Source organism: Cydia splendana, chromosome Z, assembly GCF_910591565.1.
Source record: "Cydia splendana chromosome Z, ilCydSple1.2, whole genome shotgun sequence".
Taxonomy (NCBI): domain Eukaryota; kingdom Metazoa; phylum Arthropoda; class Insecta; order Lepidoptera; family Tortricidae; genus Cydia; species Cydia splendana.
This window is the reverse complement of record NC_085987.1, coordinates 43,107,606-43,133,016: the sequence shown is the minus strand read 5'-3', so window position 1 is coordinate 43,133,016 and position 25,411 is coordinate 43,107,606. Positions and strand designations below refer to the sequence as shown.

Here is a 25,411-nt window from a genome sequence, read left to right as displayed (position 1 = left end):
TATAGAGTAGTGCTACCTCGTTTTCACGCAAAATAGGCCAATGGTTGTCGACTTGCGGAAAATGCCCAGTATAACTAACTAACTAAGAGGATCCTCCAACATAGGTATGTATCCTTTTGTAGTTTTGCTGAACCTATAAACACCATTTTTTTGCTCTTAAGTAGTAGTTTTTGATGGTGTTTGATCCATTGATCAGTGACCCAGTCTCAGTTTTTCTGATAAACAGCTGTCTTAATGGACTCACCGATATGTTTTGCAGAAACCTGCACCTTGTAGCATACACCTTGTTTTCTCAGTCAATCTCAATATAAATAAATATATTGGAACATTTTTACACAAATTGACTAAGTCCCACAGTAAGCTCAAGAAGGCTTGTGTTGTGGGCACCCAGACAACAATATAATTATTCAATATACAAATATCTGTCTCATCAAACAAATAAATTCCCTAACCAGGATTTGAACCCAGAACCATCAGCTTCACAGGCAGGGTCACTAGGCTAGGCAACCATTAGGCCAGACTGGTTGTCAAATATAACCAAGATATTCTGATTTGAACCCAGAACCATCAGCTTCACAGGCAGGGTCACTAGGCTAGGCACCCACTAGGCCAGACTGGTTGTCAAATATAACCAAGATATTCTTTTGAACAAACTGCCATGTCACTGCTGGTTTCAATCTGTGCCCTTCATAATCTACATACTTACTGCTGTCTGTCTCTCATGCAGTCTAAAAAAATTAAGTGTGGGGTACAAACTTTGTGTCGGTCGAAAGTCGAAACCCTCTTGCCTTATCTCCTGATCCACCTTTCAGTACTGGTCATCACTCAAGTAATTTTCCAAATTTCTGGGAATACTTCTAGCTCGAGACAGAGGTTAAATATGTGCCATAGCGGCTCCGCCAGCACCATGCTGTACAGTCCATACGCACGAGGGAATACCATGCGGACACGAAGATTTTTTTAGCTTAAGTTGTTGAATTGCGGCACTTACCTCCAACTTCGGCTTCTCCATTAATTAATATTTTTTCAGTACCTCGTACCTCTACTGAGTCTACTGTTTCTTTTATTAGAATTCAAATTCATTTATTGTATTTGTAAAGTAAACCAACAAGTGTCAATACTGTCAATGTCACTGAAAGATGGCACTAGAAAAAACCGATTATTTTTAAATTGTCAAGAACGTCCCTACTAATTTTGACAGCACCCTTAAAAAAAAGAATGTCTCTGGTTTTTGGCTTCCAATTATTGGGTCGTACATTATTGGGTCGAGCTTTCTCGACCTGTACCAATAATGCGCAGCCCAATAATTGAAAGCCAAGGGACTCAAATTAGTGGACGCGAATTATGGGGTCGTACATTATTGCCCTGTGAAAAGAGTGGCTTCGTATTATCGCCCCGGACCAATCTTGCGCGGACCGAGAATGCTCAACCCAGGAATGTACAGCCCAATAATACGCGTCCACCATGGACGCCAATTATTGGGCTGTACATTCTTGGGTTGAGCATTATTTGGTTGTACATTAGTGGCTCCCGTAAATTGCATTGAAAATGAAGTTATCATAACGTATATAACAGAAAATAATTATTGTAACTATCGCATTTTTCGCCAAAACATTACGAGACTAGTCATGAAACATGGTTTATTTAATGAAGATAATTTCGGTAATCGTACTAACTGCTATTGTTGCAGTAAAAGCCAGAATACACAAGTTGCCTCTTACGGTAAGGATAATAAACATATTTTACTATTTTCTGTTGCTCCTGCTAGTTTAAATGGAGTAATATATTTAATAACACGCGTCAGAATGTAAACTTATTCGGTAAACCATGTCAAACAGTGTCGTTTATTTTATAATTTAAAATAAAGTGAACATGAACGTGTATATTGGATTAATGACGATCAACTTTGCGGTTGGTTGGTTATTGTTGTCAGAGCTGTGCTAAATTATTCTTGCCATTTTATTCAGTATCCAGGAAACGCTTATTGGCGGGGTGGATTTTTACTATCTATCTGCAAATATTTATGTTGGTAGTTATAAATTGTGCATGTCAGTAAAACTCTTAGGTAAAACTACATAATTTTGTGCATAGCTATTTACATAAGTTGCATTAGTAAATATTAGTAAAAATAAGTGCCTATTATAGTGTATATGAGTTCAAAGAAGAATACATTATACATAGAGACTTGTGTTCAATAACATCAACAAAAGTTATAGCACTATTTGGTGAAATAAAATGATACTTACCCACTACCAACCATCATGCTGCTGAGCGAATCTACTTTTTTGCATGTATTAACATATGTCATATACCTTATTTTTATTTATTTATATAGCCTTTTTATTCCACAATTTTTTTACATTTTACATTACAAATTACTTAAGATTAGTTTTAATTATTTGTGGTTCCTGTTAGGGTAAAGCCTCCTCCAAGCATTTTCTTCTTTATCAGGAATCCCACTCCATGAAGTCCCGCCATCTGTCCTTTTCTATAGTTTAGTTCAGTTCATTCAGTTCCAATAATCTTGTTGCTGTTGCTAGTGACCTCATGTTGTAAGTGCATATTTTTAAACTGCGGCTTCTCTTAGATTTACTTTTGCTCGGAGGGTATTGGTCATATACCTAGTCATGCAGAACTTAAAGTTAAAGAGTTACATACAAAATATACCACATTCTTATATTATAACACATTAATGTAAATAATATCTAGCTCTGCTCGGAAAACATATCAAAACTCAACAATGCACGTTTTCCCGGAGATAAGACCTAGCAAGATCGAGTTTTCACCCCCGAAAACCATATAGAAAATTCCATCAAAATTATTAGAGCTATTTCCGAAATAAATGAATATATATATATATATATATACAAGAATTGCTCGTTTAAAGGTATAACATTTTGCATACTGATATTCAATATGTACAGTCAACAGCATAAAACATATGGTTAAAGAAATGGATTTATATGCTAATTTGGACCTTGAAAATAATAAAAAAATACTCCATAATAGTGGCTTTTATATCAATTGTCACTGTAACAAGGTATGGAGCGGCAAAGTTATGAGAAATACTTAAATGTAAATCCTTACATAATAAATATCTTACTAACAACATTTCTGTTAGTAAGTATTTAAATTATTTAAACATAAACATTTATTAATTTATTACAATTTTTTTTTAGGTTGGTTTAATATGTGTTACTGTCATTTTGTTTGCAATACTACATATATTTCTTTAAAGTGCCTAATTAAGGATACTTCGTTAACCTTTTAACCGCTATAGAATTTTTCATTGAGCGTGGTTGTGTCGCTGGTGGTACAAAGCTACACAAAGTTTTGTCTTAATTATCAGACTGTGGTGAAATTTGCCCGAATTTGTCTTATATATCAGTCTAAGGCGGTTAAAAGGTTAATAAAACAAATAAGTATGACTGTCAGTGCGAATTGTTTTATGTTATAATAATTAGACACTATTGGTACATATTGTCTATCACTACAAAACGGTATTGGCAGAGTAAGTACAAGAGTTAGATTATTGGATGTAGATTAATACTGGATGTTTAGTACTGGGTCGCAACACGAAATAACAAAAAGTCATTAAGATATATTTTATCAAGATATAAACAACTTAGCAATCTTAGCAGGTAGGCGGTTTGGTTGTTTGCCACCCACGTGACTAAGTAGTTGAAGATTAATTTGAAGCCAGTTCTACTTCCTACGGATTTTCTATTCTAAGAAACGACAGTACAATGCCTGTTTTGGTAAGGACGGCCTTCTTATACTTGCCGAACAACATACATATATTTTTTCAAATTTCAGTCAAATTTCCATAAAGTAATATACCTACTGTGTATAATTGCATGAATTCTATAGTAATTTAAATTGTATTTTTCTTATTTACTCGTAATGCATGTTAATTATAAGATGTAAGTAATATTATTTTGAAAAGATGTGTCCCGCCGAGTTTGTTGCCGGTCCCATATTGGGATACCCTCCTCCAATTGAGGGGGGATTTAAATCTTCTCTAGGCAGAGGTGTAGGGTTCGAGCCGGTGTAGCTTTATTTGACGTTCATAAGCGCATTGTAATATGCCTACTTGTATAAACTATTTTTTATCTTTATCTTAAACGTTTTTCATGGCACTACTATGAAAATGCCGAAAAGTCGAAGACATTGTAATAAAAATAAGAGCGAGTGGATGAAGTTACACATGCAAACCTTTTCTTCTTTCTTTATATTTAAGAGCTGTGCTCTTGTCGGTGGAGCAATCTCCAAATCGTCCGGTCCTCTGCCAACTCCTTAACCTTCTGGTATGGACGACCTGAACTTCAGCAGAACTTTTACTCGCTCTATTTTCTTTGTATACATAACAATTTTTAACAACATAACTTTTTTTTTATAGTACCGTAAAATCAGGCAAGTATAGTCCTTAAGTACAACTATGGCCTAGTTTTTAACGTTGATTCTTAACGAGCCAAATGATTTATACTCACTACATTTATTTTGGAGCTTAGATACACTAATGCTTTTTCTATATTATATGCTCAGCATAATTTAAAAAAATACTTATACATATTTTATTGGAATTTGAATTTGGACCATAGATGTAAGTTGTGGACTAAAGTTACCTGATTTTACGGTACCAGATATAGATATATGTTATGTTAATGTTCAAGCCAAGTTCCATGTAATTAAAGCATGGCCTTTTAAAATGAGAGTGCACCTTCGATTGTGTAGGAGCGGTTTTTAAGTAGGAACGCCTCGTAACAACTTCTACTAAGATACAGTAATTTTTAGGTTTCCGTACCCAAAGGGTAAAAACAGGACCCTTTTACTAAGACTCCGCTGTCCGTCTGTGCATCCGTCCGTCTGTCTGTCACGAAGCTGTAACTCATGAACCATGATAACTAAACAGTTGAAATTTTCACAGTTGCATTTCTGTTGCCGCTATAACAGCAAATACTAAAAACGAAATAAAATAAATATTGAAGTGGGGCTCCCATACAACAAACGTGATTTTTTTGCAGTTTTTTGCATAATGGTACGGAACCCTTCGTGTGCGACTACGACTCGCACTTGGCTGGTTTTTAAAATCTTTATTGAGAAGGTAAAGAGTCACCCAGTGACGATGTCACCCCTGTAATAAGTTCTACATTATTTAAGACAGTCACGAGGAAACTTATTAAATCAATATTGTAACGTTTCAGGATGATTACCGCCACTATGTGGACCTGACCACCTTCGGGTTCTTCCAAGGAGGGGTGCTCGATGTTCGCATGGTCAACTTCAAACTACCCTCAAACGTGGAACCTGGAGAGGTATGTACCATCGCCCACACTGTTAACTGTACATCGGTGGACGTTCTGCCTTTTGTAATAAAGTCTACCGATGTACAGTTAGCAGTATTGCTGCTTGTACACTAAGCCACAATATTGCATGGAAATTTTCCAAATTAGTAGTTAATTTATGTGTACAAATTACGTACAACCGAAACCGTTGACGGTAGAACCTTGAAATATGAAACATATATTCTTCAAATGTAAGCAACACCAAGAAAGAGTTTTTTAATTACAACCCCATTTGGGGTTAATCTGGGTCTCATGTCTTTAACTACTTCTATGCGGGCGAAGTCGCGCGGAACATATGAAAAAAGGCCTGGCTCATAGAAAACATACGAGATTACTTGGCTCTAATGCATGATATAGTTTTTATTTTTATTTGACATTCATAAGCGCATTGTAATACGTCTACTTGAAAAATAAACTATCTTTATCTTTATATTGACTGTAGTTATTTATTTTTTCCAGTACGGGTTCACCCTCGACCGCACAGTGAACGACGCCATCAGCCCGTACCTGGAGGCACATTCCGACACGTGCTTCCTAAAGGACAGCGAGAGCAGCTACACGTCCCCGCAGCACCCCGCCATCGTGTTCCTTAAGATGGACTTCACAAACTTGAAGTGAGTGTTGTTCTGATAATGTTCTTCCTAAAGGACAGCGAGAGCAGCTACACGTCCCCGCAGCACCCCGCCATCGTGTTCCTTAAGATGGAGTTCACAAACTTGAAGTGAGTGTTGTTCTGATAATGTTCTTCCTGAAGGACAGCGAGAGCAGCTACACGTCCCCGCAGCACCCCGCCATCGTGTTCCTTAAGATGGAGTTCACAAACTTGAAGTGAGTGTTGTTCTCATAATGTTCTTCCTGAAGGACAGCGAGAGCAGCTACACGTCCCCGCAGCACCCCGCCATCGTGTTCCTTAAGATGGACTTCACAAACTTGAAGTGAGTGTTGTTCTGATAATGTTCTTCCTAAAGGACAGCGAGAGCAGCTACACGTCCCCGCAGCACCCCGCCATCGTGTTCCTTAAGATGGACTTCACAAACTTGAAGTGAGTGTTGTTCTGATAATGCTCTTCCTAAAGGACAGCGAGAGCAGCTACACGTCCCCGCAGCACCCCGCCATCGTGTTCCTTAAGATGGAGTTCACAAACTTGAAGTGAGTGTTGTTCTCATAATGTTCTTCCTGAAGGACAGCGAGAGCAGCTACACGTCCCCGCAGCACCCCGCCATCGTGTTCCTTGAGATGGACTTCACAAACTTGAAGTGAGTGTTGTTCTGATAATGTTCTTTCTAAAGGACAGCGAGAGCAGCTACACGTCCCCGCAGCACCCCGCCATCGTGTTCCTTAATATGGACTTCACAAACTTGAAGTGAGTGTTGTTCTGATAATGTTCTTCCTAAAGGACAGCAAGAGCAGCTACACGTCCCCGCAGCACCCCGCCATCGTGTTCCTTAAGATGGACTTCAATAACTTGAAGTGAGTGTCAACAACCCGTTTAGGACTAAAATATGGTTATTTATGAACTTCAGCTATAAAGCTAGTGATGCTTGAGCCTTGAGCCAAATAAGCAATCTCATGAGCCCATGCCACATGGCAGTTAAGTCTCATCTGGAATTGTTCGCTTACGTGTTTTATTTAAAAATATATAATATGCTAGAAGAAAATGTAAATTACGGGGCTTCTTATAGTTAATGCGTGTGCAAATAAGATTAATTGGCATAGGTGTCGACATATATATTCTATCGTATATTGTATTTGTAGTCACTTTGTAACAAGTATGTAAGTGCAAAAAGAACTTAGGTATAGCGCAGTGGATGAGGATGACTTGTTATATTTTTTCATTTTCCATGTTTCAGGCTAAACATAACTTGCAAAGGGAACGACCTGAAAGCCATGCATCTGTATCAGAACCGATCGCAGATACCGCTGGACCGCGCCAAGCGGAGTAGTTTCTGGAGGCATCCTTACATCACCAAGCGGTCTGCCGACAGTGAGTATAGTAGTCTAGCCCACTGCTGGGCATAGTGCTTGGGATAATCTTGAAATCATGTACTATCAGAACCGGCATATACCGCTAAGTCACGTTATGCAAAGTAGCTTTTAGTGAAAAAGCGCTAGTGGCCTAGCGGTAAGAGCGTGCGACTTGCAATCCGGAGGTCGCGGGTTCAAACCCCGGCTCGTACTAATGAGTTTTTCGGAACTTATGTACGAAATATCATTTGATATTTACTAGTCGCTTTTCGGTGAAGGAAACCGGACTAATCCCAATAAGGCCTAGTTTCCCCTCTGGGTTGGAAGGTCAGATGGCAGTCGCTTTCGTAAAAACTAGTGCCTACGTCAAATCATGGGATTAGTTGTCAAGCGGACCCCAGGCTCCTGTGTGAGCCGTGGCAAATGCCGGGATAACGCGAGGAATAAGGAAGGTACATTAGAAAGCAGTTTTTTCGTTTTTAATAATCTGTATATATAATAAAAGTACAATAATTATCATACGTCGCATTCCAGCGGGCATTTTGCGGGCATGTCATTGGTAAGGTTCACAAATCAATTTTCGAGTTGTCAGGATAAAGTATTTGTATTTAGTATTTGATACCTAGTATTTGTAATGTGCAATTCCAAATACCTTAGCAACTAAGGTTGTACGTTAGTTAGGTATCTATTTTTTGTATCCACTTAATTTTAAATAAAAATAAGGTTAAATAATGATATAACAACTTACAATATGGTTAACGATATTATGCGAGTATATTATTAATATTTTTGGCAGTCCAGGTTCTTCGTCATGTCAGCTATTTATTAGATTTTTTAAGTGTCCACTTAAATGGGGCTTATCACTTCAAAGAGTTTACACGTTTAAGATTGATACATGACAACGGGTATTTTACAAATAAGTATGTACATATACTTGTAAGTTAAGATGTTTTTTTTTGGGAACCTTATTAAATGACATGTCTTGAAGGTGCCCGTTGGAGTGCGACGTATGATTATTATGTATGGGTGTGTGAGTTTTTGCCGAATGTACTTCATCATAGCTTTTATTCTTTGTTTAGCGTTTTCTGATAATCTTTATTTTCACTCGCTTTCTGTTATAATGCAACATTGACTTAGAAGAAAACTTTTTATATTATGTCAAAAGCTCGAGTAAAAGTTTGTAAAATCAAAAGAATAACAGTAAGAAGAACAGAAAATAAGGATTGCTTTAGTGATTAATTCAAAATACTCTTTGCTTACATTAATAAAGCTATAAATAAAAGCTTGAGAAGTGATCGAAGAAGCAGAAAATACATAGTTCTAGAATGAAGATAGGTGGTGTTAGAAAAGTTGTAAACGAGGTAGCGACCAGGCGCGCATCACAACCCCACGCCCCCATCACTTGACATGCAGCGCAGCCGCCATGCCGAGCCAGCGCGGCCGCGCCGCGCCGCGGCCACCGACCGACTGCGAGCCGCCGCCCCCACCCGCGCGCCGCGAGCCGAGCAGTATAAAAGCCGGGGAGCGCCCGGACAAGGCGGGCCACCGTTCCGCACAAAGCCGGGGATCTATAAGGCTCACGCACGGGCCGGACCGACCCACGCGTCCCTCGCCCTGTACGCCAGGACGGCAGAGGCTAACAGGCGGAGACTCAGAGCGCAAGAGACGCAAAGCCTCAGGACCATCGTCGGAGCCCCACGCTATGTGCGGAACGCGACCATTTATAGAGACCTTAAACTCCAGAGACTAGACGAGTTTGTGGGACAGCTTGCGCGCAGGATGTTCGCCAACGCCGACTCGTCACGACACCACCTGCTGAGAGGGATAGCCCCCCTCCATGCTCACCCCGACGGCAGAGAGCCCAACCACGAGAGCTCATGCCGCAGGAATAACCCCGAAGCCCACAAAACCACAGATTGGCCAACATGGCCTCCAAGCCATGATAGCCAACCAAGTCCTTCAAGGAGCACGATGGCGAAAACGCCAACAAAATTGGCAACAACAAACCGGGCTGTCGTCACAACCTGCGACAAACGCCGCCAGAAAAGGCCTCGCCCTGAAATGGCCTCCTCTCATCCCCAGAAAAGAGAAGTGTCAGATAACCCACTGTGTGACACAAGAAACTGTCCCCAACCAAACCCCTAATACATCACCAAGCCGCAAATTGGCCAACATGACAACAACCAAAGAGAAAAAGAAAAGCCAACAACTTAAACGCTGGCCTAACAGACCGGGCTATAATGACAACCCGCGATAGAAGCCGCCAAATTAGGCTCAGCCCAGAAATGGCCTCCTCACACCCTCAGGATAAGAAGAATGTAACGATGGGAATAGAACGAATACACAAGAAGCAGCCGCTCTCACCTGGATACCCTTTATCTGACATAATTATTAAAAATCATAATTAGGGCTCATTTAGACGGTGCATGAACTCGTATACAACTTTCATTCTATTAAGGTATATTTAATCGGTCACCTGAATTAAAAGTAACCTCAATAGTCCGCAATGTAACTAAAATAGCATTCGAGTTCACGCGCCATCCAAATGAGCCCTCATAACATAATGATTATCAAATTATCATTAATCATAATTGTAAAACCGTTAAACTTATCAGATTTTCGTAAAGTTATCCTATAAATACCTTAGGTTAAGTTTATTTTATGGCAATCTTGAAAAATAACGCGCTTCTGAAAAAAAAAACTGACCATAATGCGAACAAACAATACATTATGACTTAAAACTTTATAAGAAACAATACAAACCAACTCTCACCGCCTTCTGCTGTGAAGACCGCTGCACCCCCGATCAAGCCGGCATGTTTGAAGACACGTTAAAGCAGCTGAAATACCCCCTCCCGAATCCATGCCCCAGTCATACCAACGTATTTGAAACGCATGAAAACAACCGAGGCACTCACCCCTAACGTCAGTACGGTCTTTACCATAAGGGCAAACGGGGCCCGTGCCCAGGGCCCCCATCCTCAGGGGGCCCCGAAGGACGGACAGTAACAGTATATTTGATTACCCATAATAAATAGAAGATCATAGTAGAAAAAATATAGTTTAATTAGCTTTCTTTACTTTCCAAAAGAGCCCCAAATTCTTAAATGCCTATCGGCCTCAGCATAGTGTAAGACCCATCCAACAATCCCCCTCACCCTTTGGGGATACCGAATTATCCCGTCTCACGGTTAACTTAAAAATCGCGCCAGCCCGTCACGACATCTAGTCACCCCCGCGCCGTGCGTGACCTACGACATCTAGACTTAAGTAATCTCATTCTCAATAACAGTTAACGGCATAAAAGCCCGCAAAGTTATATTACAGAATTAACTTATGTTTCTTTGAATCACCCTGCGCTCTCTCTCCTCTGAACTAACTAGGAAACCCTTGGTCCTATCGGGAACAAGGAAGTTGTATGAGGCCACGCCCGCCCCGGCAAACGTGACCCCATCACAATTTATATAAGTAAAACATCACTTTATTAGAATTACGAAACTTGTGTTTACTTTCCAGAGGGCCCGGAATGCATCCCACCTTGTTCCTGTGCCCATCTGCCGATAACGAAAGAGACGAAAAATGGCTTCGACTATTATAACACCAGTGTGAGTTACTATTCTCTTTATTTATTTTTCTTCTTAAGTTAGGTTGTTTATAACATGAATATAAAAGTAAAATACAAAAGAACATAAAAAACAATAAAAAATACATATAAACACGTTATAAAAAACTTAACCTAGGGTGCCGCCAGTAGCGGGGCAGGGCCCAAGCTGCCGGTGGTCAGGGCCGCAGAGTGAGGAACCGACGTACTATACATATGCATAATATTAATATAATTAAAACACTCTTTTTCAATTTGCTCAGATGTGACATCATTTTACGTTTAGCGTTGTACCACCGATACGTACCCACGTTAGGGGCTGTCCATAAATTACGTCATCGATTTTTACCGAATTTTGACCCCCCCCCCCCCTAAAATCATCCAAAAATCGTGCTTCGAATGACCCCGTTTCCTCCTACGTTATGCTACCATCATCCGATGCCCAGACGCGCATTTTTGAGTTTTTATATGTTTTCTGAGCAAAGCTCGGTCTTCCAGATACTGTTAATTAAAGAGGGATGTGTAGTCTATCTCGCCGCGAGACACTATCGCGCCAGTCATGAATTAGCCCGGCTGACATAAATAAACTGTACTAAAATAAAGCATCTTTCAAAGTCTGTAATGCTGCATCCCTTACTGCGCTTCGAGTCCTGATGGTCTTTCATGTCCCCAGTTCGCAATGTACGTGGCATCCGTGCGAGAGGAGGGGCTCTACAACCTCTACTTCCACAACTGCCCGAAGACAGACAAGGGGGTCACTCCCGCTATGAACTTTGTTGTAAGTAAACAATGTTTATTACTGTTTCAACAGAAAAAACCGTAACTATACATGCTTTGGTATATCTTTAACCTTTTGCCGGCGCATCCATTTGCCGTGCCACTAACGCCACGGGGGTAAAATTTAGTTTTGTGAATAAATAATGCCAACCTAAAAGTGGGGTGTTTTTCAGTAAATTTTCATCAAAAAACGATCGGCGTCAAATGCCGTCTTTGACGTCGTTGTCACGATTTTGCGTTGACGTCAATTGCCGTCTGTGGCGTTCAAAAGGTTAATGGTCTCCCTTAGATCTCTTAGCACCACTTGCAACATCCCACTAACCCGGGGTTAACCGATTAAGCCTGGAGTTGCCATGATTACCAGTACTATTTAACACTGGGTAAACGGTTAACCAGTTAACCCCGGGTTAGTGGGATGGTGCAAGCGAAGGTTAACGAAGTAGCGTTTCTCTAAACACTACTAAATTATACGACTATGATTAACGAACCAAGAAATTGGATTTAATTAAAAATACAAGTAGATTCAAACTTCCTTAGGGTAGTATTCCATCTGTCCAATATCTTGGTCCAGTGTCATTGCGTTCATAATATGAAATTTATTTCATTAAAAATAACTTACTTACATACTCCGTTGGCTTAGCGACCCAAAATGAGACTTGGCCACCAACACGCCGCTTTTCTCGGTCCTGTGCGACCTCTCGCCAATTATTGACTCGAAGTTCGCGCAGATCCGCCTCCACCATATCGCACCAACGATACCTGAAAAAAAAATAAGATAAGATAAAACAGACAGACATATTCTCACAGAAGGGACCGAGACTCTTAGCCACCGCAATTCGGTATTTTGGAGTAGATCTTTACACCCACGACTATACCGTCATAATTTAGTATTAGGTATTAGTCATGTAAATAGTATATAGTTCGTTTTGTTTAGCATTAGAAATAAGGTAAACAATTTTTATGTGTATTTTAATTGAAAAACACATTTTAAAAATAAGTTACGGCAAATATGTAACAATTATGAATCTAATACGATCATTTATATTCTTCTGCTTTCATAAGTAATAGTTACTGATTTTTTAAAAGCGTTTTTCAATTAAAAGACATGTCAAGATCGCTTACCTTCTTTCAAGTTCTTTCTAATGCTAAAAAAAACGAACTATAGTAGTAATACAATAATTTGTTAACTTACATGTTTGGTATGCCTTAATGTAAGTTAGTCAATAAATAAATGATGGTCTTCTTCAATTTAAGAGGTATCCTCTTGTCGGTGGAGTATTTTCCATTTCTCCCCCTCATAAGCCATAGCCTTGACCTCTTGATACGACACGACACCGGCTTTTTCTTTTATTTGGTCTACATAGCTACGTCTTGGTCTGCCCCTGCCTCTCTTTCCTGCTATCTTGCCTTCTATGATGGTTTTAAAGAAGTTGTCGTGCCGTAACAATGAAATGAGGAATAATTAAAAATAAAAATGTATTTCAGATAGAAATATACGAAAGCAACGACGGTAATTTCCTGTCAGCGGGCGAGATGCCGCTCCCCGCCTTGTACAGCACGATGTCCCTCATATTCCTGCTCTCGGCCGGCTTCTGGACCTTCCTCCTCAAGAGCAGCAAGCACCCCGTGTACCGGATACACATCCTCATGTGCGTGCTGGCGTACCTCAAGGCGCTCTCGCTGGCCTTCCACGGGATCAACTACTACTTCATCAGGACGAGGGGCGAGCACGTCACGGCGTGGGCCATACTATACTACATCACTCACCTGTGAGTATATACTGTTGCTGACAAAGACGGGTGTGTTCAGAGAGAGACGGGTGAGCACACACAACACACTTACATTATGCGACAAGCGCGTACAACAGACAGGGACGGATGCATTTAGATGTCCAGGCGTTGTGTGTGTTGGCTTTCTAATCTAATAATAAGCTGTCAAATTCCAAGCACGAATTTGTCTTGGACTTTAACCCCCTTAGTGTAAGGCCTGAGTGGACGCTCGGAGCGGAGCGTTCGGCGGGGCGTGCAGCGTGGCGTCGGGCTCACAAGTGATTTGAGCAGCGTGCACTAAGGCCGCTCCTATACGTTAGCATTTGTTTAACATGCACGCCGCACGCTCCGCCCCGCTGCACGCTTAACTCGAGCGTCCACTCAGGCCTTACACTAAGGCCTGAGTGCAGAGTGGACGCTCGAGTTGAGCGTGCAGCGGGGCGGGTCCTACATAAGTCAAGATGACTGATAAAGACAAAGGATTCATCGGTAATTCAGGCCAGTAATGCGTTTATGAATAACGCCATAAGACTTTACACATGTGTAATATACTATCAATAAAATGGGGTATTCCTTTGAATTACGGATAAAATCCAGGTGTATTAGTTTCTAGAGATTCGTATTCTCTCTGTAACTGTTTACGTTAAGGGATAATATAATATTGTTTTCACATCACCTATTCGAAAAAGGGCTTTTACTTCCCTGCTAGGAGGGATCAAAGTTGTACTTTTCTATTCTAGGACACATTATTTTTCATTTTTACATACCTTTTTTTTTTAGCTTAAATAGTGTTGATACATAGTACATGATAATTTCTTCATAGTTGATGTGAAAAGCAGTACGTGTCACACGGTATCAAAATTATTTGGTCTTGGGCGTTAACACTTGAATCTCTCATTACGCTCAGGATTCTACTTTAGAATCCCTTACTACGTTCGGGATTCTATTGTAGAATCCATCGCTTGATTCAGGATTCAATGTACGCCCTTGACGGAAATATAACATTTTGAAACCTTGTAACAACTAGTATTTTATTGGCAGGCTAAAAGGCGCGGTGTTGTTCGTGACGATAGTGCTGGTCGGCACGGGATGGAACTTCATCAAACACATCCTGGCTGACCGGGACAAGAAGCTGTTCATGATCGTCATACCGCTCCAGGTATTGTCAAATATTATTAAATATTCAAACAATAGGGAATATTAGGCAAAGCTCTGCGTAGGTGGCACCTTTGTGGCACATACAGTAAACAAACCACATTGACACATCACGCGTCACGTCAATCACATGGCCTACCGCGAAACAAGAAAATCGAAATTTCGTTATTTAATCTCTCTATCACTCTTGCATATTCGAGTGATAAAGAGTTCTAGATTTCGATTTTCGCGTTTACCGGTAGGCAACCGGTAGGAAATACAAACTCATTTTGGTTATGATTTGTAAGTAACCCATTCTAAGAACTTTTAGTATTGCCTATGTAGATAAATGAAAATATATATTTCTACCAAATAATAAATCACAATAATAACACTTCACGCTACCTTCAAAATCGGGCTAAACGCATTTTTATTTCCAAAACGTCTACGTACTTCTAAATCCCGTTCAACTGCTCGAAAATTAAATACATTACGAACATTACGGTTAACAAACCGCCTTGATGCATCAATGTCAATTTTTATTGTCTGTGAAAACTTGTCAAAAAACAGTTTAAGGCACAGTACGTATAAGTTAGTCTATGAATTTACTGAGTCGGTAGTGCTGCACTCTGGCGGCAGAACATTGTAGTATTATCCCCTATTATTAAAAAAACACTGTAAATAACAATATTTTAAAACATCTTGTTCTATTTCCCAGTTTGAACTGTCTTGCGATGGTTTTGCTACGCCCTGTCCGAGCTATAATAATAGCATTTTTTGCATCGGGGTGGTATTCCACCTATCCAATATCATTGCCTCTCACTCTCTCATTAAAGCAAAATGTGAGACGCAATACACATTGTTCAAAGAAATTGGATAGGTGAAAAACCACCCTCAGTTAAATATTTAGAGTAAATTGCACAAAACAGAACGTGGCTGCTGATTTTTATGATAATCTATAGCTGAGCTAATATCTGGTAAACCTATGCCGGAAAAAATAGCGGCCAAGTGCGAGTCGGACTCGCCCATGAAGGGTTCCGTAGCAGCAAGTAACATAATAAAATTGCGCTTTACGATTTATGACGTATAAAAAAAAACTACTTACTAAATCTCGTGCAAACCAATTTTCGGTGGAAGTTTGCATGGTAATGTACGTATGAAATATATTAAAAACGGGTCACTCACGTATTTTAAGTCGAAAAACGCTCGACATGTTTCACTCCGTACCGAGGAGTGTCATCAGGAGCGAGTCATCGGGCGCGGAGAGCTGCGGCCCGCAGTCTGCGCCGGTCCGTCACTGTAAACGCAAGCTCCTGATGACACTCCTGGGTACGGAGTGAAACATGTCGAGCGTTTTTCGACTTCGTTAATACGTGAGTGACCCGTTTTTAATATATTTCATATGTCTGTGTCTCACGGAAGTTTTGGTAATGTACATCATATAATGTTTTTAGTTTTATCATTCTCTTATTTTAGAAGTTACAGGGGTGGGGGGGGGGGGGGGGGGGAAGACACATTTTACCACTTTGGAAGTGTCTCTCGCGTAAACTATTCAGTTTAGAAAAAAATGATATTAGAAACCTCAATATCATTTTTGAAGACTAGAAGTATAGTTTTGAAATGATGATATATTTTTTCTTATTTTAATAATCGTATGTTTGCGGCTATAATTCACACTGTCTAAGGCACTGTATACGCACTGCAATTAATTTCTCGCGGTTTCAGTCTTCATGCGTGTGCGTATATGAATAATGCCGTACTACTTTTTGCGGTTCTGATTATGGGTATGTCTGCATTCTTAGGTGGTGGCGAACGTGGCGGAGATCATAATAGCGGAGAGCGAAGAAGGCGCGGCGGAGCACAACGCGTGGAGCGACACCTTCATCTTGGTGGACCTGCTGTGCTGCGGCGCCATTCTGTTCCCTGTCGTGTGGTGAGTCACTTTTAGCGTCACCCCACACTAGCGTCCCGCGAGCGCCGGCGTCTAGTCAACTCTGTGGCTGCTGCTCGGCGCAACGTTCGCTCAAAAGACGCTACTGTGGAGTGGCCCTTAGAAAGGTGCCGTATACACCGTTATAGTTGTATTGTTGGCTCACTACGCGCGTAGTTATAAAAAACGCCAAATGATCGTTCCGATAGGGTAATGAACCGAGCTGTTAACAAGGATGCGGCTAAAGTCGTTAATGCTTATCGATGAATTACGTTTGCTCGATGAAACAGTATTATACATCTGCATTTATTTTAGTACCGATGGCTTCATTAATATTTTTATAAGATGACAATGACAGTGATACCGACAGTCCGACGACGAAAACTATGTAAATAGAGTTTATTGTTTAAGTTTTTATTCATTTATATTTATTATGTTATTTCTTTTTATGGTATTTATTACAATTAACATAACCAATTATTATTATAAATACCACCATCGATAATCTGCGAAGGTTGCGCCACGCATCCCTACAAGCAGGTAGTAAAAAGGGGCGGGGCCGGCCTAGTTATTTATGGCGTCATCGGAACGATCCTTTGGCGTCTACTAATTACTAGTTAGAGTGCTTCTGGGCCTCCGTGTGCACGGAGTCCGCGCGCGTAGTTGTAAAGTGTGGGAACAGGACGCCGTCTGTAGCACTTGCACTTGGCCCATGACACAGGTGACGTTAAAGGCTCGCGCTTTTTAGGGTTCCGTACCTCAAAAGGAAAAAACGGAACCCGTATAGGATCACTCGTGCGTCTGTCTGTTTGTCCGTCTGTCACAGCCTATTTTCTCGGAAACTACTGGACCAATTAAGTTGAAATTTGGTACACATATGTAAATTAGTGACCCAAAGATGGACATGTCTTTCTTATAATTTTAAAATACATAGGTTCGAAGTTATTTAAGAAAATAGCCAAAAAATGACCATTCCCCCCCTTTATCTCCGAAACTACTGGGTCCAATTTTTTTTTTTTAAATACACAAAATAGTTCTTTACCTATAAATGACAGGAAAACCTATTAGAAATGTGCAGTCAAGCGTGAGTCGGACTTAAGTACGGAACCCTAGAAACGCGAGTCCGACTCGCACTTGGCCGGTTTTATGACTTTCAGTTAGAAATCTTGTATACTCGTAAAACATTTCCGTTGTTTAGATATTAACTGCCAATGCTGAACCTACCACTAAAAAACTTAGTCAAACTTTTAAAGATTTTAGGACCAACTTATATTTTACCAAAATGTCGACTAGGTAAACAAAAAAATTACTACAAAATAGAGATAAAAGTGTTTAGAGTTAAACCAAGAAAAGTCTGCAGAGATTTTTGACAGCACACGCAGTGCAGGTGTTATTTTAAACGTCTAACTTCTATGAAATTATGACGTATAAATAACACTGGCACTGCGTGTACTGTCAAACAAAATCTCTGCGGCCTTTTCTTGGTCTAACCCTATTGCAGTTACCCAGTAGTTTATATAGTTTCGTGTTTAAATGGCACAGCGACTACTTAAATTAAACGCGGTTTACTAACTTTATGTATAGTCTGTTTTATAACTATAAAATACAACGCCATATATTTTCTAGCAATAATCAAATGAGTGTTACGTACGTGTTATTTCCTAGGAGCAGTGCTTCATAATTATATTAAAAAACAGACCATATAGTGTATTCGCCAGGAACTGGCCACTTTTAGTAATTGACCGCCCTAAACTAAAAATGAATTCTATTCACCTATAAACAGAATTCATTTTAGTATAAGGTTTCATTAACTGGCCACCTTATACTAAAATGAGTAAAATGAATTATATTTATAAGTGACTCGAATTTATTTTTTGGTTTGAGGTGGCCAGTTACTAAAAGTGTCCAGTTACTGGTGAATTACCCTGAAACCATTTGACCTGTCAGGTCGATACGTCACTTGCAAGACGCGTCGAGCACCGACGGCAAGGCAGCGATCAACTTGCGGAAACTGAAGCTGTTCCGACACTTCTACATAATGGTCGTGTGCTACATATACTTCACCAGGTTCATCGTCTATCTGCTCAAGGTAAATATAAATATACAAATATACAGTACAGCCTAATAAAATTTGCCTGAAATACCTTTATTTATTCTTTATTTCTTTATTGCACCATGGTAATTACAAGCCTTCTAGGCTTCGAGCAACACCGGCTTCCGACACATCGGAAGGGAGGGGCCCAAGCGATATCTCACCGTACAAATCTTTCTGCCATTTTTCGCGGGGGGAAAGGTGCACACAGTCGCACTTCTCACACACTTACATACAAAATCCAATCTGTAATGACGACACAAATACATAGAAAATGACACACGTCAAAGACAAATCTTGCAAACCTCGATCTCTTTTTGTGTACGGACGAGTGACAAGTGTCACAACACGCACACTAACACATTTTCGTTGAAGTATGTTATTGTATTCTGAGAGATGAGAAGTCGGATTTGTCGCTCGACCGATCCGCAATTTGTACTGAGCGACCAAAATCGATAAATCCAACAATTACATGAGACTAAAATATAATAATTGTGTTTGAATGTAATGAAACGTATGATATGTAAAAAAAAAATATTACATGTGAAATGTAACACTTTCTTTTTGTAAATTTGATGTCCCCGACCTCTTTTTATAACAAAAAACCAAGCAAACAGGCATTTTTGTGCAGCAGTGTTCACGCGCGCGTCTGGATTCGGTCTAGTGAAAAATCCAAGTGCAACTAGTTTTATTACCCGCGCTAGATTAGATTGACGCGCTAATCTTGTACCTCGGCAGAGGGGAAATAGTGCGAATGCCGCCTCCCTTCCGTGTTGCTCGAAGCTTCTAGGCTTAATGCCTTATGTCACAGAATGAGTAACAGTACTATAGTACAGGAAAGAAACTTCCTACAAAACCGAAGATTGACAGCGGTTCAGGGACGAATAATGCTGTCCCTTTCTAATGTATGGCACTATCTAATTAGGGTTGTCAGAATTCAAGTAATTATCTTATCTGTGGTTGTGCACGCAAAGGGACGTCAAGTTGTGCCAACCCTAATAATTGCTCGGAGCAATGCTGAGCCGAACGGAGCCGAGAATCGATCGCTCTAGTTTCCTTCCCCTGCTTATGTGTCTGTGACAGCGAAATGCTATACATGGAAGTATTCTGTCCGCTCAATTATGACCCAACGCAAACTACCCCGCGATAGGCGGTACTTACAAACTGCTCGATTGGCAATCTCAGTACCACCGAGATGACAGTCAGTGACAAATGGCTAAATTGATTTATAAAAACAACGTTTTTTTTTGTAATTAAAAATATATTCATGTGTCGTGAAGTGGTGCAGAAGTTATTTTAGTTCATACCAAGGACAGTGGAATCACTTTTCACTTGTAGTAAACAGATAACTTCAGTAGAATTTGGAAAAAACATGACGATTTGTTTTCAATACTACCGTGCTAAGCTAAAACGTAACAACTGCATACGACTTTCATAACAACATACGACTTTTTAAATTGCGAGGATAATAGGGATGGTGTTATGCTAAATGAAGTAGATTATTTTATTAACTTGTGTTTGGTTTAGGTATTTTCTATATAATTATAAATGTAGTAATAAATTCCTTCTTACAGATTTGTATTTTCCTTTTTTATTTCATGAGATGGAGCTATAAAAAAACTACCTAGTTATTTCAAATTAATAATCAAATTTGGTATTGTCATTTTACATTACTTTCCATTCAGATTCCCACAAGATGCTATTCGCAGAGAACTATGGAAAAAAGCTGTCCAATTAGAGAGACATGAAATTGAGTGGATGCCTGGCAAGATATCTAGAATATGTTCTATTCATGAGATATAACCCGTGAGATAATCATACCCGGTCTCCTATATGTAGATACATTTTTCCTATCATGCTTTCACTGAATTAATTTAACAAATACACACATTATCTGAAAATGTTGATAATTTGAATCCACCCTCTACTGTCACATATATGTAGGTTCTCTCTCAAGCCATTTCCGTCAGTAGAAAAGAGCGGCAAACGTATTAACTCACATTATAGACGGGTCTAACGCGAATTATATTCAATTACCTTGATTTACCGATGTAAATCAGTTTCGTTTCGTATAATGTGAGTTAATATGTGTTCAAAACGCGAAAGTTTAAAATATTATAAGAGTGGCAAATTTAGAAAATGTAAGCGCGCGAACGGCTGTGGTCCTATACAAAATTTTAATTTTGCACCTTTTTCTACTGACAAACTTGCTTGACCGGCTATATACATATAAAATATTCTGAACTGAAAGTGGGGATTTATTGTGACTCCGCCTGTTCAAATATTTTCGACCCGATTCGTGTACCCATGTAAATTTTGCAGACTGTATAGCCAGTCCGATTTCTAAGATCAAGTTCGCCATACATTTACTATGGCGTACTTGATCTTAGAAAAACGGACAGACTATACCTGAACGTGACTTCGCACTGCCATGCAGATTGATAATAAAATATACAAAATACTTATTATAGCGGAATACATTTATACAACAATGATATATTTACTTATGTTGAGTTAGTCTGTCATGTCATAACAACATTTTAACTAGTTATCTTTTAATCTGCATTAAATTATTATACGTGAATTATTTGACTGGTTCTTCACTGTATGGCATAAACTTATCCCTGTCCAAGTCATATTCTAATCAAATATGAACTGCGAACTCTCAGCGGCCAGTACGTACAGCAAGAAGGTTATTAGCGGATTAATGTCGCTGATTGGTAGTTATTGACATTATATGCATTTCATCTACACTTAGCTATGTACCATTAGTGTAATAAAGATGACTCTTATTTTGTTTACCAGCTTTGATTACAGGCTCTGTAAACGCGTCGTCTTATTTGAATGTAGGCGCAATTTTGTATGTGTGCTAATTTGGCCCGAGAATTTGAACGGTAATGTTCCTAAAGGCGGTATCCATGGTTATATATGATCGCAGGTCTGTGATGAGAAATTCACATCTTTTAAAAAAGTAATATTTTTTCTTGTATTGTGTGGACAAGGTCAATATGAAGGCACAGTTATTTGGACGTGGTATTTTTATTTACTCCAATAATGTTATTTCTTAGGGCCACTTGCACCATCCCGCTAACCCGGGTTAAGCGGTTAACCGTGTATCAAATTGTACTGGTATCTCCAAGTTTAACCGATTAACCCTGGGGTAGTGGAATGGTGCAAATGGCGCTTAGAAACATATACCACTGATACTGACCCCAGTGTGGCTCCACCGGTCCGATATAAATATTTTGAGACTCAAAATTGCATACTTGACAAACTCACGACACTAATATTTTCCATAAATTTAATTTAACACTTTAACCCAGTGGTTTCTAAAGTTGACTGGGCTCCGACCCATCTAACAAATCTGCTAAATTCGGGACCCACCTCTCGGCCGTCTTAAGCCCGCAGGTAGCCCGATCGGTCGGAAATGTCGGAATATCGTCTTATGTTTCAGGACTCACTCAATATTCGCTCGCGACTCATCAATGGGACGTGACCCATAGCTTGGGAAATGCTGATATAACCTATATCGTCAGGTGACAAGCAAAACTCGCTAATAGCAAAAAAAATAAAACAAAAATCAACCTTATTTAGGAAGTAATATGGTTCACTATGGCTATTAACTTATGGTTATGGTTCAAGAATGTATTTCTGCAAAAGAATACACTTACATAGAGAAATAAAAACAAACATTATATATATTATTTACAGAGTGCACGAATAGCATAAAATATATTCTAAAACAAAACAAAGCAAAACTTGTGGTAGTAATTTTAGTGAGTTTTGGTTGTCACCTGACTATATAGGTCTCTGTCTAATTTTTGCCCCGTCCTGCCCCACAGATAACGGTACCGTTCCAGTACTCGTGGATTGACGAGATGTCGCGCGAGCTGGCAACGTTCGTGTTCTTCGTGATGACCGGCTACAAGTTCCGGCCGGCGGCCGCCAACCCGTACTTCACGCCCAACACGTCGGACGACGCGCTCGTGTGAGTCACCTTGGCTTATTAAGAGGGGGCGGTCGCAAAATTGCAGTATTTATAATTAATTATTACACGTTTTAATGCAGGGCAAATGCTATGAAAACAATCAGTCTGAAACTAGACTATATTTAGAGGGCAGACTCTAAGCAAACCCGTAATATGTTAAAGTTGGCTCGATAGAAAAAAACACGAAATCATCTCTAATACTGTATACTGATAATTTTAGTATAAAATAGCTAGTGATATAGCTGAGGGATTTGACTAGCAACATTTTAATCGTAAGTATACTTTCAAAATTATTGAGGTAAAACGTTAAAAGCCGCGCAATCGCGCCAAATCTCCCGTCGCAATAATCACTATTAACCTTTTTCAACTGACGCGCGGTCACAGCCCAATATCAACCTTCGTGCATGCCGACATGGTTCACGATGACGCGCCGCACACGAGGCGTGGCGTTCAAACGGTTAAACCCGTGGAGCGTACGTTCCGTGGCGCCCGAGTTAGTAAGCTGGGCTGGCCACGAGATAAGATTTTGAAAGCGAAAATTTGCGCTACTTGCCGATTTGGAATGTCTGGTTAGCTTTAGTAGTGACGGACGGCAAACTAAATTAGAAATAAAATTAACAAACCATAGATTTAGACTACTACAGGCAGACAACCCAGACAAAAAGTGAGCAATTGCCTGTATTTAAAACCCATTCCATCGTTTTCAGCCTGTCGGAAATTGGCGTGCTAGAGGGAGTGACCAAGATACCGCACCGCGGCGAGAGGAAGCGAGAAGACACCGTGCCTCTCATGCAGGACGGGTACAATTCTGACTAGCGTCTGCTTTCCTACTTAGTTTTATACCTTGTACCATAGAGTTTATGAGTGCTAAAGTGTATGAAAAAAATCGTACTGATGCGGAAGCCAGAGTTAAACCAAGAAAAGTCTGCAACGATTTTGATAGCACACGCAGTGCAAGTGTTAATAAACGTCAAACTTCTATGAAATTATGACGTATAATCTCGGAGTAAATATCTATGGAGCGGCCATTAACAGGCGTTCCCCTCTGCAAAAAGATCGCGGCCGCCGGTCAAGGAGGTTATATAAAACTAGTTGCCACACGTCATACGCCATTCAGCAAACGTCAGTCTAAGCGGAATGATAGGAGCCGAAAATGCCGAATTGCAGCGTTTTCTCGTGCAAAATGAGATCGGAAACGTCTAGTCTACAAAAAGAACACGTTTCTTATCATATGTAAGTACTATTACATCTAAATATTATCAAATAGTGCATTAACTTTGCAAATAACTAAAAAACATTGTCAATCTGACAGTGATACCAGTGATATGATATTAGATCTAATTTAGGGTAATTCTAAAGAAGACTTTCTAAATATTAATTAGGTACGAGTAGAATTTCTAATAGGAAATATTATGCGAAACTCTGCGTAGGGGGCGCGACTACCACAATCCATCACAATCTGGGGGTCCGCCGCGGAACAAGAAAATTTAAATTTCGTTATCTAACCTCTCTATCACTATTGCATATTTGAGCGATAAAGAGAAAAGAGAAAATTTACTAGCTAGTGCTACACTCTGGCGGCAGAACATTGCAGTAATATGCCCTATTTGCGTTGCTTTTTGTTATATGTGACGTTCTATGGAAAAAGGTACCTAATGGCGGCCGGCGCTTACGTCGCATGGCGCCGCAATAATATTGGAGCGGCGTTAATAATAGCGTAAGCGCCAACCCCCATAAGGTAACTTTACCCGTCGGACGTCACATATAATTTATGTAACACATTATTTTTATATAACACCTTAGTTTCATATCAACCTAATCTATTTAATCAAATAAATAGATCTATAAGAATAAAGAAAAGGGGGACGGGGGATCAAAAAGTAGTCGAAAACATCTCGCGTGATTTGTGCACAACCCCTAAATAACGTAAAATTACCGATAGACTCTTTTTTGAAAATTAATTTTTCCTTTAGTTTCTACATATAGCTGGTCAAGCAGATCTTGTCAGTAGAAAAAGGCGGCAAATTTGAATAATGTAGGCGGGAAGGGATATCGTCCCATAGAAAATTTGAATTTCGCGCCTTTTTTACTGACAAGATTTGCTTGACCAGGCGGCGTAGCACGGTCGCGTTTTTATCCCTTGTCACCATGCCTGTCACGTTCTAACAAGTACGTAAGTGCGAAAGGGACGCGCATAGTGATAGACGATAAAAATGGAACCGTGCTGCGCCCACAGCTATATATTTTTATTTAACATGTCAAATATTTTACTAATTTAAGGTATTTACGGTTGTCACTTTTCATAAATAGGCACTTTTAATTTATTACTCTGGTATCACCGTACCAATATTAGTGATGGGACACCATAAAAACCAATATCGGTAAAACACTGATTTAAACTTTCACGATTATTAAACATTATCAAACTGCACAACGGGACTTAATCGCGTATTTAAGTTTTAAGATTTACCTCCGACGTTTCGAGGACGGCGTTGTCCCCGTGGTCTCGGAGAAGACTGGCTCAAGTTGACATCAACATCTTCTAGCCGCGCGAGTTTTTCGAACTACCCGCACTTGGTCTTGTTTATCAGTTTGAACGTTTTGCGCACTAGGGATGTCACTCTGTCGACACACAACACTAACGATATTCGATTTATCGACTGTCGATATTCGTTTCCGCTTACATTTACTAATGACTGGATTCCATGTGGATGAGATCTTAAAACCCTCGTCCCGATTAAAATTGCAATGTTGCGGGAAGCCATTGAAATCAAAAAACATTGCAATTTTAATCGGGACGAGGGTTTTAA

General features: G+C 39.8%; 1 protein-coding gene across 3 annotated transcripts; it reads left to right on the top strand.

Annotated features, from left to right (window-relative positions):
- Nucleotides 1-1,538: 1,538 nt before the first annotated feature.
- LOC134804069 (protein GPR107) lies at nt 1,539-24,131 on the top strand. Of its 3 annotated transcripts, XM_063776967.1 has the most exons (12): nt 1,539-1,722; nt 5,205-5,315; nt 5,805-5,959; nt 7,196-7,329; nt 10,827-10,915; nt 11,585-11,689; nt 13,174-13,457; nt 14,499-14,616; nt 16,394-16,524; nt 18,469-18,610; nt 22,456-22,601; nt 23,309-24,127. In XM_063776967.1, the coding sequence occupies exons 1-12, from the start codon at nt 1,636-1,638 to the stop codon at nt 23,415-23,417; spliced, it is 1,611 nt and encodes a 536-aa protein (XP_063633037.1). In that variant the 5' UTR covers nt 1,539-1,635; the 3' UTR covers nt 23,418-24,127. The 3 variants fall into 3 exon arrangements, with proteins under 3 accessions (XP_063633037.1, XP_063633039.1, XP_063633038.1); XM_063776969.1 differs by lacking the exons at nt 1,539-1,722; nt 5,205-5,315; nt 5,805-5,959 and adding an exon at nt 6,200-6,280 and having other exon boundaries at nt 23,309-24,131; XM_063776968.1 differs by lacking the exons at nt 1,539-1,722; nt 5,205-5,315; nt 5,805-5,959 and adding an exon at nt 6,733-6,815 and having other exon boundaries at nt 23,309-24,130.
- Nucleotides 24,132-25,411: the final 1,280 nt, after the last annotated feature.